This window comes from Sciurus vulgaris (assembly GCF_902686455.1).
Source record: "Sciurus vulgaris genome assembly, chromosome: 4".
Classification (NCBI taxonomy): domain Eukaryota; kingdom Metazoa; phylum Chordata; class Mammalia; order Rodentia; family Sciuridae; genus Sciurus; species Sciurus vulgaris.
The window spans coordinates 27465619-27477981 of record NC_136464.1 but is presented as its reverse complement, the minus strand read 5'-3'; the positions used below and the strand labels follow the sequence as shown (position 1 = coordinate 27477981).

The window sequence follows — 12363 nt, the reverse complement described above, 5'->3', positions numbered from 1 at the left end:
AAGACTAGAAGCCTGTAGGTGAGGACAGTGGGGCTGGGGAGCAGGTGGATCCATGTCTGGTGCTATGGGCCTGTCAGTGAGGGCCAAGCCTGAGTCCCCAGGCAAAGGTGCACCATTACTGACCAAAAAGAGATTTCACAGTCACTTGAGCAGCAAGCAGAAGGCTTCCAGTTTTTGTGTGTCCTTCAGTGTCTTCTTCAAAGCACTCCCTGCAGCCTCTTAATCCCTGGAGCTTCATCTCTGGGCCCAGGGTCATCTTTAGAGATGGTCCCTTTAGGACTGTTGCTAGGCTCAGCTTCAGCATTGACCTTCATTTTGGGGATCTGGGCTTGCCCAGCCCACAGGTAGGAGGATGTGGATGAGACCTGTCCAGGTCAGTTTGGGGCTTCAGTCACAAGGATTCCCCAGTCCCAGAGCTAAGAAGCAGGATGCCCAGTGGCTCAGGGTTCTGGAAAACTAGCTGGTTGGTGCTTAGACTGAAAGACAGAGTAGACACAGGGCCAAAGGTCTTGGGAGCCCATCCTGGGCAGGAGCAATTCCAGTATGTATCTGCATTCTGGGTAGCACAGGTTGCCACACATGGTTTATTGATGCTTCATTGTTGTAATAAAAACTTCCCATAAACTTAGTGGCTTAAAACAACATGAAATTGTTATCTCACTGTTCTACTAGTTTGAAAACCAACAGAGGTGTCACTGGATTAAGAGCCAGGAACTGGCAGGACTGCTCCCTCCTGGAGGCTCTAGAGTAGAATCTGGTTCCCTGCCGTCTCCAAGTGGGCTGTATTCTGTATTGGTGAACCCCTCTCTCCACTGTGGCAGCTGGAAATGACACATCTCTAACCTTTCTTCTGCCAGTTCATCTCTCTTGGGCTGCAACAAGGGAAGTTTCTCAATTTTTTTTTTTTTTTTTTTTTTGGTACTAGGGATTGAACCCAGGGGCACTTAACCACTGAGCCACATCCCCAGCCATTTTAATATTTTATAAGAGACAGGTTCTTGCTGAGTTGCTTAAGGTCTCGCTAAGTTGCTGAGGCTGGCTTTGAACTCATGATCCTTCTGTTTCAGCCTCCCAAGTTGTTGGAATTATAGGCATGCACTACAGTGCCTGACAAAGCTCCCTACTTTTAAGCTCTCTTCTTTACACTGGGCCCATGGGATAATCCAAGAAAATCATTTCACCTCAAAATGCTTTAACCTTAATCATGTCTGTAGTCTTTTTAGTCAAGTAAAGTCATATACTCAGGTTCCAGGGACTAGGACCTAGGCCTCTTTGGGGGACCATTATTCTGCCCACCACATGTGTGGCTTAGGGACAGAGTGAGGGGGGACTGGGCTGGGGCAGGAGGCAGGCTTATGGGACCCTTCTCCTTGCTGGCACCAGGTGGTGACTGGGAAGTAAGTTAGTGGAGAGCTTCATTGCTGAACAGGACCCTAATTCCCACCTGGGCTCTGAAATTTGTTTTCCTGTTCTGGCAGGACAAGGACTGAGCTGACAGGAGCCACTCAGCTCTGCGGTGGCTGGAGAACCACCAACACTCACATTCCTTGCTTAATTTGGACTCTTAAGAGCAACCCCTTTCTCCAAAACTGGGCAGACTTTCTTGAGAAACAGTCCCTTTACCTCAATGGCTTTCCTGGGCTCCTGTGTCAGACAAAGCAACCAGAAGGATAGCACTCCAGGATGGTCCTTGGAGGCTGTGGGACTCTACCTCCCTAGCCCATGATTTCCTGTTGCCCTTGCTGAAAGATGGAAGCAGGAGTCTGTACTTTGAAGGCATAGCTCAAATTCTGAGTGTCCTAAGGCAAGGAGTTAAGGCAGATGGGAGAGATGCCAGATTAAGAAACCAACTCTATCCCTCTCTGTGGCCATGAGGACTTCCTGTGTGTAGGATGGGGTTAACCTAGCCAGGTTACCTGTGACCCACTGGCCCTCCCAGCTCAGGTCCCAAGGACCTTGTTTTTTGGTACTAGAGTTGCCTGGGGCACTAAAGTGGGAAGCAAAAGGGGACAAGCAACTCCCACATTTGGACTTAGATATCCCAGTCTTTGGGCTTTTGCTGATCCCAACTGTCAATGAAGACAGTGGCAGACTAGAATAGAAATAGCAGAGCTCATAAGGAGGGACCAAGGGCAGCCCTACCAGCTATGGTCTCAGAGAGTCCCCAGTTCTTCCTGTCTTCCTCAGGCTGCTGAGGATTCCCTATAAGTCTGCAGGGAGAGGTTCACTCTTCATGAGGACGTTGGTCCACCTCGTAAGTTGGCATTACTGTGGAATGGCCCTCTACGCCCCAGGGCTTCTAGCTTCTTCCTCAGCAGGACTCAGTTAGACAAGGTCCCACAGGTTAGGCATTAAAGATCTGGTGTGAGTTGGAGATTCACTCTTGGGCTTCTGAGGTCTCAGGATTGCTGATTTTTTTCCCTCCAAGACAGGGTTTGTTAAGCTGCCCAGGCTGGACTTGAACTTGTGATCCTCCCAAGTAGCTGGGATGATAGGTATATGCAACTACACCCATCTGGGTCTCAGGATTGCGACCAAGGAGGCAAAGGTTAGCTCTGGGACTCTGCAAGTTACAAAGAGGCAGGACTTCACCCAAGTACACACCCTGCATGCTGGAGGTTGGAGCCCACTGCCTCACCCGCCCCCATGCTCCGCCTCAGAACCTCCCAGGCTTCTCACTGCTCCTCCAAGACAACCTTCTCCTGCCTCTGGGCCCGCTACTCTTCACACCTCCTTCCAGGCCACCCCCTCCATCAGTTTTTCTTATTCTGCACCACCCAGCCTCAGAACCCCTGCTGAGTCCACCCACTGGACTTGCTCCCATCTGCTCTACCAAACTAAATCCTGTAGCTCCACTTTTCAGTCCTCTAACAGCCTGGCCTTCTCCTGACTCTTAGCATCCTCTCAAGTTGGTCCTTAATTGTCCCCAGAGCCTGCTGACCCCTCTCAAAAAGGCCACTTTCCTTGCCACTCTGCCCCCACCTCTTCCAAGGCAGCCTTCCCTGTATTTCAGAGATTGCATGTTGTCACTAATTGTTTCCCAAAAGCCTTGTCACCTTTGTTCATGTCCCATAATAGCCTGGTCTTGGGCATAGCCCACAAGGAGATGCTGACAGGTGGCTAGAGAGGAGATCCTAGTACCCGGTTTTTTCCCTTTGTGTCTTTTCTAGGGATGGAATCTAGGGCCTCTTGCATGTTAGGCAAGCATTCTACCACTGAGCCACATCCTTAGGTCTTTTGTTTTTTTTTTAAAGTTTAATATATATATATTTTTTAGTTGTAGGTGGACACAATACCTTTATTTTCATATGGTGCTGAGGATCGAACCCAGGGCCTCATGTGTGCTAAGCAAGCACTTCTATGACTGAGCCACAACCCTGGCCCTAAAAAAATTTTGAAGCAGGGTCTTGTAAGTTGCCGAGGCTGGCCTTGAACTTGTTATCTTCCTGCCACAGCCTTTCAGTAACTAGGATTACAGGTTTGTGCCAACACACTTGGCTGATTCCCCCTTTTCACATCCACCCCAGTCCCCATTCTAGATTCAAGAGCTGATTCAGTTAGGCCTAAGGCAGTTAATGAAGCTTTTCTGGGTTCTGCCACTCAGCTCCCATCTCTGTCCTGCCTGGTTAGAAGAAGACAGGGGCTACAGCAATTCACAGACACTAGAGAGGCTAAATGTCAAATGCATTTTACTGGGCCCCTGGGCCTTCAGATGCTGTCCTCATGGAGCCCAGGACAGCCCCTTTCCAGAAGTTCCAGCTGTACAGGAAGTGGGGTAGGTGGAGGGAATGCATGTGGATGGCTCACTCAGGGTCCGGGGAGATGCTGAGACCACAGCTGCTTCCCTCCCCCTCTGTAGCTTCCATCCTGCCCCCAGCAGCCAGATCTTTCTCGGGGTTAAAAGGGGGATGCCTGGGCCTTCAGCACAGGAAGCTGACTTCAAACCAGCTACCTGGTCCTGCTTAAAATGGGGCAAGAGGCTGTTGTAAAACTACCCTGGGTTGGTGGTAGGGTACAAGAGAGAGCAGCCTGATCCGGGATGGGAAAGCCTTGGGAGCCAGGCTCTTTCCCTCAGGCCCAGAGCCCCAGGTTTGGGCTCACAGAGGATAGCAGATGGCTAAGTGTAAAGTTCAGCCAGATGAAGCTGGAGGAGGTACTGGATGATCACGGGAGAAGCTGGTTCAGCTGGGCTGGTGTGCTGTGACCCTAAGTCACCAGTCTCGCTCTGCTGGTTGTCGGTAGGGTAGGCCCAAGAGTGTGAAGACGTCCTTCTCAGTGGGTGTGGGCAGCACTCGGCCAGGTGCCATCTTGACTCCTTGAGTGTTCCGGACCACAGCTGTGCTGAGGGCATGTTCTGACAGGCTCATGCCTTTGGTCTTGGCCAGAGCCCGCATGGACCGGTTGAAGTGGGCAGAGCCAGTGAAATAGAGCAGGGCACAGGCAAACTCACTGTAGGGAACGACAATAATGTCTAGTCGTCGGTGCCGCCGCCCTGGCCCTGGGAGCTGGCACACACCCAAGTACTTCTGTTGCTGGCCATTCTCCTCCTTGCTCACCAAGTCATCTGTGAGGAACCCTGGCACAACACAGGGTACGGCTGAGAGGGCCAGAAGCCAGGCCCCAGTCTTCCCACCTTCCCAGGTCTCTCCTAGTCCTCTGTGTTCTCTATTCCTACCTCACCTGATTCTGTGCAGAGGGACCCTTCCCACTCTGGGCCCATCTCTTGATTTGTGAAATGGGGTAGCAATTCTGCTCATCTCTCCAACAGTGTCACAGAGGGAACAGGTGAGACCTGAGCCTGCGGGTGCTGCTGGTTCCTGTTTTATCAAGGACTTGGCTACAGGTGAGGTGGGGTTCTTTCAAGACTCCTTCCCAGCCGCCCTGCCCTCTGCTCATCAGAGATGGAACTTATACCTTGCTGCCGAAGGCTGTCAAGGAGACGACTGAAGATGCCCTGGTGGGACCGGCCATCTGGGTGAGTGATGAGCACATCCACATCACCACAGGTCATCTTCCCCCGGCGGTAAGAGCCACATGCCACACACAGGAGCCCAGGGTTGAAGGCCTGGGCTGTCACCCGGACCTGGGCAAGAGCAGGGAGGGAGGAGGGTTGTCCTCAAGGCCTCTAGAATTCCTCCCCCAGGGCAGCAGAGGGTCTTCTGTGATTCTGTGGTCCATGCTATGCCCCAAGCTTGCTGCCAGGCTGAGGGAATTCCCCTGGAGCAATGCTGTTCTTCAGCTGGCACTGGGCTAGAGGAGAACCATCCCACGTGCAGGGTAAGTCCAAGGAGAACAGAAGACACTGGCTACACCTCTGTGGGAAGGCACCCATCATCCTCTGCAGCTCTTTAATAGCAGAGGAACACTCTCTCTCAACCCTAACCCAATCCACACCCACATGCCCTGGTCTATGAAACTCTACTTAGGACAGGGGGCCAGGTGCCTGGAAGCCAGGTGCCAGGTCTCGGCAGCCCCAATTGTCTGTGGATTTGGAGCTAAAGGCAGATTGTGTGAGTTGGGGTTTGAGGCCTGAGCAGGTGGCAGTAAGCCCCAGGCCCAGGACTGAAAGAAAATGGAACACAGAAATATAACTGCACCTGTGGGAAAGGAAAGCAAAGAAGGGGCCAATATGAGCCCATGACTACAGCCCCTCCTGGAGTAGGGAGTTGAGACAGAGGGGACTGTCAGTTGAAGGATCATCCCTCTAAGGAGAAACAAACCCATTAGCCTCTACCCAGAGACACTGAAGCCTTTCATATGCAGATGCCTTCCCACCTCCATTCCAGGACACAGATTTCTGGGGCCCTGGATACCTACAGTCAGGACACCTCAATTCCCCTGACAGGCTGGGCTCCACTAATCTCCTCAGGCCCTTTTTGACTTCCCAGGAGAATGGGAGGAGGAGACCCAGAGAGTAATCCCATCAAACCCCCTAAGCCTGGAGCCCTCAAGGGGGGAAAGGAGGTCAGGGGGGAAGTCTCTTCTGTTCCAACAGCTGAAGGACAGTGGCTGACTGGGGCATTCTCTGTGCCCAGACACCGTGGCTGAGTGACGGTGTCATTACTAGCACTAAGGCCTGGTGACAGGAGTACAAAGGGGCCTTTCCATACACTCCATAGCCTGGAGTGGAGCTGGAGGGTGATTTCAACCCAGCTAGGCCAGTTTCCCCAGAGTGCTACCCATCAGGATTCTTGACCAAAGTGAGAAAATCTTGCCCATAACCCCTAATCCTGATGCTGCCTGAAGAAATGACAGATCTATTCCTGTCTCTCTCTATTCTTGATTTTATATAAACCTAATATAAAACATAGTCTCTAATGCAGCTGTAAATCAAACCCTTATCTTAGTCAAACTTTATTTCTTGGACAATTAAAAATCTTAACCCTCCTCTTAATCAAGGCCTTTAACTCAATTGTTTTTTCTTTTTGTTGGTACTAGGGATTGAACCCAGGGGTGCTCTACCACTAATTTACATCCCCAGCCCTTTTCATTTTTTACTTTTAGACAGGCTTTCCTTAAATTGTTGAGGCTGTCCTCCAACTTGTGATCCACCTGCCTCAGTCTCCCAAATAGCTGGGATTATAGGAATGTGCCTGTTTAATTCAATCTTGTTGGATTTTCTCCTGATCCCACCCCTACTCTGACTAGCACTGTGCTCCTACACCAACCTCAACCCAAGGCTGACAAGGTTTGTGTGGACTTCAGAGGGTCCACACATAGAGAAAGATCTTTACACACTTAGGTATTTGGGAGGACACAGTCCAGTTTTCATCAGGTTCTCAAAAGAAGTCAGTGAATCAAAAAGCATTAAGAAGCTGGGCGCAGTGGTACACACCTGTAATCCCAGTGGCTTGGGAGGCTGAAACAGCAGGATCACAGGTTCAAAGCCAGCCTCAGCAACTTGGCGAGGCTATAAGCAACCTAACAAAACTCTGTCTCAAAATTTAAAAAAAAAGAAAAAGGGCTGGGGTGTGGCTCACTGGTTAAGCACCCTGGGTTCAATCCCTGGTACCAAAAAAAAAGCATTAAGAACCTCTGCCCTGACCCACTCTACCCTCGCTTTGTTCAAACTCCAACATCCTTGGGGACCCACAACAAGCCTCTACTCTAGCTCTAATGTTACCCAGTGCTCACACTGACACTGGGAGTCTCATTCAGAGGGTCAGTGCTGTCGCTCTCTCCCAAGCCCACCTCTGGACCTGCAGCTTTAGTCCCAACCTGCTCTTCCCCCAACCTCTGGTGATCCACAGCTTCCTTTGCTTGTTGGGCTCCCCAGCTGAGAGATCAAAGGTTCTTGACTTTGAGTCAGAACCTCATAGCAGAGCCTGGTTCTCTTCACTGCTCTGGGACACCTGCTTACTGTATGCTCAATCTCTGCAGCCTCCTCTCTGGGCATGCGTTCCAGGAAGTCATCATAATGTTTCAGGCCGATCATCTGCTGGGCAGTCAGGGAGGCCAGGCTGCGTATGTCTTCCAGGTTTCGGAAACCCTGGAAAAAAGCAACCAAAAGGAGAGCTATGAGGATCCAGGACCAATGAAGTGGTAGGAACAAGCAGACATAGGAGGTTTTCATTGCCCCAGACTCCATACAAGGCCTGAGGCAGAATCAACCCCAGGTGTGGGTGGGTCTCTACTCATGGGACCTGGGAAAGTCAGGGGCATGGAGGACATGCCATAATCCTGGCACCACTGGTCTGGGGATGGTCCTGGGCCTCTTCATTATAACTAACCTCCCCATGGCTAGATTTGGAACCTACTCCTCTGAACATTCCTCTGAATGTCCTGAGGATTCTTAGAAAGGCACTTGCTATCTGGGGGACAGAGAAATATACTTCTTGTTTCTGCCTACATCACAAGGATGCCAAGCCACAGGGCTGTTCTAGAAGCCAGGAGAGGGGCCTATATGAGCCCTGATGCCTTTGAGAAATTATCTCCCTATAGTCTAGGTTCATTCCCATCAGAATACAGGGTAGCAGAATGGTACCCTGCTCACCCCTGGTAACATTGCAAAGGGAGTTATAAGGTCAGAATTCTGAGACATGGCAATACTGAAATGGCAGGTGAGCCAGGGTGTGACCTGATGGTACCACATCTGGGCAGTCTTGGTCCCAGCTCCCCAGATGTTGGAGAAGAGCTCCAAGATAGGCACGCTCTCACTGATGTGGTCCAGTTTCCTCAGGTGCCCACTCTCCAGGATCTCCATGATTTTCTCAGCCATCCGCTTCCCAATCCCAGGGATGCTGCAGGCCTCCTAAAGGAGGATGGGGACAGAGGTACGGAAGTAGATTGAGAAAGTGGCTGGGGAGAGCCAGGGGTAGGTTAAAGTAGACTCCTTTAGTGATGTCTGCTGAAAAGTCAGCCTGGCAACTCTGTGGCTGTGGAAAACCTGGGCACAGTTGAAGATGAGAAGTTTGAATGGAATATGGGCTGGGTAACTTGTCTTGTAGTTTCCAGAGGAACAGAGACCAGTGATAAGAAGTGGGGATTAATGATGGTACTAGTCACCACCACCGCCATCGTCATTGTGGCAATGGCTGAGAGCCAACATTTACTGAGGGCTTACTGTACATCAGTTCTGTGCACCATGGACCATCTCACTTCTTCCTCATAAGAGCACTGTGAACAGGATGCTACTATTAATCCCTTTTTCTTGATGAGAACACAGGTGCTCCAGAGTTTAAGTAACTTGCCTATCATCACACAGTTAGTAATCCTGCTCTATTGGGTTCCAGAGTCTAAAATTTTGTTTTCAACTTTTTATTACATAGAAAACTTAAAAGCAGAGAGGACACTGTATTGAACCTACAATTATCAAGATTTTGCTAATCGGCTTTCACTTCCCATTTTGTTTCTTTTGTGAATGTCTCTCCAACATAAAATCTTAACCACTAAGCCTGATGCCCACTGGTAACTGGTTCTTCCACTAACCCCTCACTAGTAAAGAAAAGATGCCCCTGTTACCACCACCCTACCTCCAAGGTACCTGGTAGGAGCTAACAGGCTTGTGGAAGCTCTTGAGAGCATTGATGGCTTTCGCATAACCCAGGGCCCTCCACTTATCTCCCTGGACACTGTAGGCTTTGGCCAGCACTTCCAACTTCTCTGTGATGTGCAGGTTGTGGTTGGTCATCTTCTGGCTTGAGGGCTGTGCGCACACCCACTTATCCAGGGCCTCTGGGGCTGGGCCAGGCTCACCATCTTCCTCAGGTGGGGCGGGGTAATTGCCACTGATCAGAGCTTCCAGATCAGCTGTGCTAACCTGAGGCCCTTCTCCATCACTGGTTTCATCATCGGAGCTGGGCTTGAGGTAGGGAAGAAGAGTTAATAAATTCCTGCCTTCTATGAGGACACTTCAAAAGTGGGAGTTGTCTTTGCATATGTGGGTGTCTCCTACTCAGACCCAATATTGAGGCTGGGGCCTGCATCAAGCTTGGGTCTCCTTAGGTGTGAGGCCACGTTCTATGTAGCTACCCTTCCCCAGTGTCCAGTCCTGGGCTCCCCAGTGGTATCTGGTAGACATGGCCTAGGTGAATGCTGAAGTGATGAGAATCAGGAAAAGCTAAATGGCTTCATAATCAAGAGAGAATTCCTGTTTCAGGGGCCTGAGACTTTCTGAATTACCACCTGGTGATCCCCACTTTTGTGATCAGGTCCCCAGAGGGCTGGGAGGCTCCTGACCTGGACTTGGGAGCTTGATGCTTCTTCTGCCTTCGGGGGAGGAGATACAGCTCTGGTAGGAGGAGGCAGAGGAGAAAGGGCTGTCCTAGGCCCAACCCCATAAGGGCCAGGAGGAGCAGAAGAGTCTTGGTTCACTTTGCTTGGCTGTGGTTGATCCAAGTACCTGGGGGATGATGACAGGAGGTTAAGACACCAAAGGTCTCATTCTATTTTCATCCCTAATCCTTCTCTATTCTAAAACCTTAGTTTCCTAATGTGTCTAATTTTAAAAGTAGGGTTGGGGGTGTAACTCAGTGGTAGAGGGCTTGCATAGCATGTACAAGGCCCTGAGTTCCATCCCCAAAATCACAAAAACAAAAAATAATAGTCATTTGCAATAGCTAAAGAAGTGACTCAAGATGCTGCCAGAGGGCTGTGGTTGTCGCTCAGTGGTAGAGCATTTGTCTGGCATGTGTGACGCACTGGGTTCAATTCTCAGCACCAAATACAAATAAATAAAGGTTCATCGACACTTAAAAAAAAAAAAAAAAAAAAAAAAAGAGGCTGTCAGAAAACATTTGAGAAAAGACTGGAACCAGCCTACCTGTTGGGGATAAAGACGCTGAATCTAGCTGTGTCCACCAGACTTCTCTCCTGTAAGCAGGAGCTCAGCCAGGCTGACTTCACCAGTTGAGCCCCTGGGGGCAGCCGGGGCAGTCTGAGGAGGCGGAGGGCCCGCTCACAGTCTATGCCTTCATCCACCACAATGTGAGTGACCCCTGGGGCCTGGGCAGAGCATATCTGGCCACCATGCTGAACAATCTGCTTCTCAAAGAGTTCTGCCCGGGCTCGTCCAATGCCAGTGGGCACAACGTGAACCCGCAGGGAGCTCAGCCACTCTGGAAGGATATTCAGATGCCTATTACCTATTATCAAAACTTTTAGATATGACCAGAATGCCATGTTTGTAGTCCTCTTCCCCTACAGCAATCATTTTCCTTCCATCCACACAGTCTGCCTTCTGGGGATTTGACCTTATAAGCATACAGCAAATTTCCGGATGGCAATCACTGGAATGTACGGCGTGAGGATTTTTATTCATCCTGTTTTCTGGTGTAACCTAGAACAATGTCCGGCACACTGTATGAAGCCTATAAATATTTGTTGAATAAAAGAGTAAATAAATGCCTTATTCCTCCCTACTTTGAAGTTCAGAATCACTTTATCATTTATTCTTTCAACAAAACACATGTTTCTTCTATTGTTTCTTGCCCTCATTGTCTAGCAGATCTGATTCCCACTCCCACTCCCCACAAAGCCTTTGCCATCTTTCTCAAAACAACTTACAAGCCTGGGGCTAAGTTCCTCAGGGCCCTACTAAATTGCTGAGGATGGCCTCAAACTTGGGATCTTTATGCCTTAGCACTCAGGCATCAAGGGGGATTTCTGTGCCTTTGGGGCAGCCTCCTGGAGAGCAAAGAATTCTACTAGTCATTTCCTGAGGGATCAGGGAGAATTTTCTGATTAATGAAGTCCTGGGGCGGGGAATAAGGTAACACCTAAAGCTACCTGTTAAAGATGTGGGACTAAGGCTAATCCAAGGCATATACAGAGACCTGAAGGTCCTGGGCAGGTAGCATCAGTTCTGATATCTGATTTTGGACAGGAACAAAGTAGGACTGAACAATAGGAAGGCCAAGGGTTCAAGTGTATGAGAGTTCTGAGAGTGTGCCAGCTCACCTCCTGCTTCTTCTCCCTCTTCCCTCTTGGGAATCTTTGTTAATGCTTTTGATGATGAATTGGCATGACTTTTCTTTCTCTTGGGAAATGCCTTCAAGATGCCCCTTGGGTCCATTGAAGTATGGCTGGATCCTTTCTGTTTAAGGGTTGGTTAGGGCAGATGTCATGCAGAAATCCAAAACTGAGTTCTCCCAACCCTTTGCCTATGGAAATGGAGTCTCTATCGACCAGACCTTGGGGGCAGCAGCCCAGTTTCCTGAGATCTCAGAAAACCCAATGAAGCTTCAGTGGTTTAGCTAGCTCTACAGTCACCGGTTGTTCAGTTCGATATTGGGGAAAGTGAGGGGAACGCAGGGACCATTGAGGTTATTTTGAGAGGTAGGAAATTATAACATTCCTTAAAGGAGTTGCTCTGAAGATTCAGCAGTCTGCCCCTGCTGCATCCCACTTCCAAAGTGCTTTACCAAAAAGACACCAGGCTAGGAAATGAAACTACATATTTAGGAAGGTCTTCCTCTCCTCAAAGAAATGGAGACTGGCAGACACCTGCCCATAAACCCCACATGATCTTTCTCTACCCCTCAGCGGTACAATTGCAGAGGAAAACCTGGAAGGGCGGTTTCGGGGGGCGCTGGGAACCGCCTGCACCTGCCCTGGGCGCGGGACTCTCAGCATGGGGCGGGCGGGGGGAGAGTCCCGCAGCTGCGGGGAAATGGGGCACTGCCGCAGCAGGTGTGGGGCGCCCTCCGGGACTCGGTCTCACAGCTGGGGACGGAGAAGACCCACGCAGGTGTGGTGCCCCCGCCGCGTGCGCAGCTGGCGCGGGCCAGGGACGCCCAGCTGGGAGCCAGGGGAGAGCTCTCGACCGGGCCGGGCTTCAGAGTCCTTCCCAAGGTGAGATCAACTCTAGTCCTTGGAGAGCCACCGGGCGATGAGGAATAAACTACTTACCAGAGGAGCCAATGA

General features: G+C 50.3%; 1 protein-coding gene across 3 annotated transcripts; it reads right to left on the bottom strand.

Moving 5' to 3' along the window:
- Positions 1 to 3674: 3674 nt before the first annotated feature.
- On the bottom strand, positions 3675 to 12328 carry POLL (DNA polymerase lambda). Of its 3 annotated transcripts, XM_079137966.1 has the most exons (9): positions 12151 to 12328; positions 11398 to 11522; positions 10262 to 10556; positions 9679 to 9841; positions 8984 to 9301; positions 8078 to 8251; positions 7361 to 7489; positions 4915 to 5083; positions 3675 to 4576 (listed from the first exon to the last, which is right to left on the bottom strand). In XM_079137966.1, the coding sequence occupies exons 2-9, from the start codon at positions 11510 to 11512 to the stop codon at positions 4212 to 4214; spliced, it is 1728 nt and encodes a 575-aa protein (XP_078994092.1). In that variant the 5' UTR covers positions 11513 to 11522; positions 12151 to 12328; the 3' UTR covers positions 3675 to 4211. The 3 variants fall into 3 exon arrangements, with proteins under 3 accessions (XP_078994092.1, XP_078994090.1, XP_078994091.1); XM_079137964.1 differs by having other exon boundaries at positions 11398 to 12288; XM_079137965.1 differs by having other exon boundaries at positions 4225 to 4449; positions 11398 to 12288.
- Between the last annotated feature and the right edge of the window lie 35 nt (positions 12329 to 12363).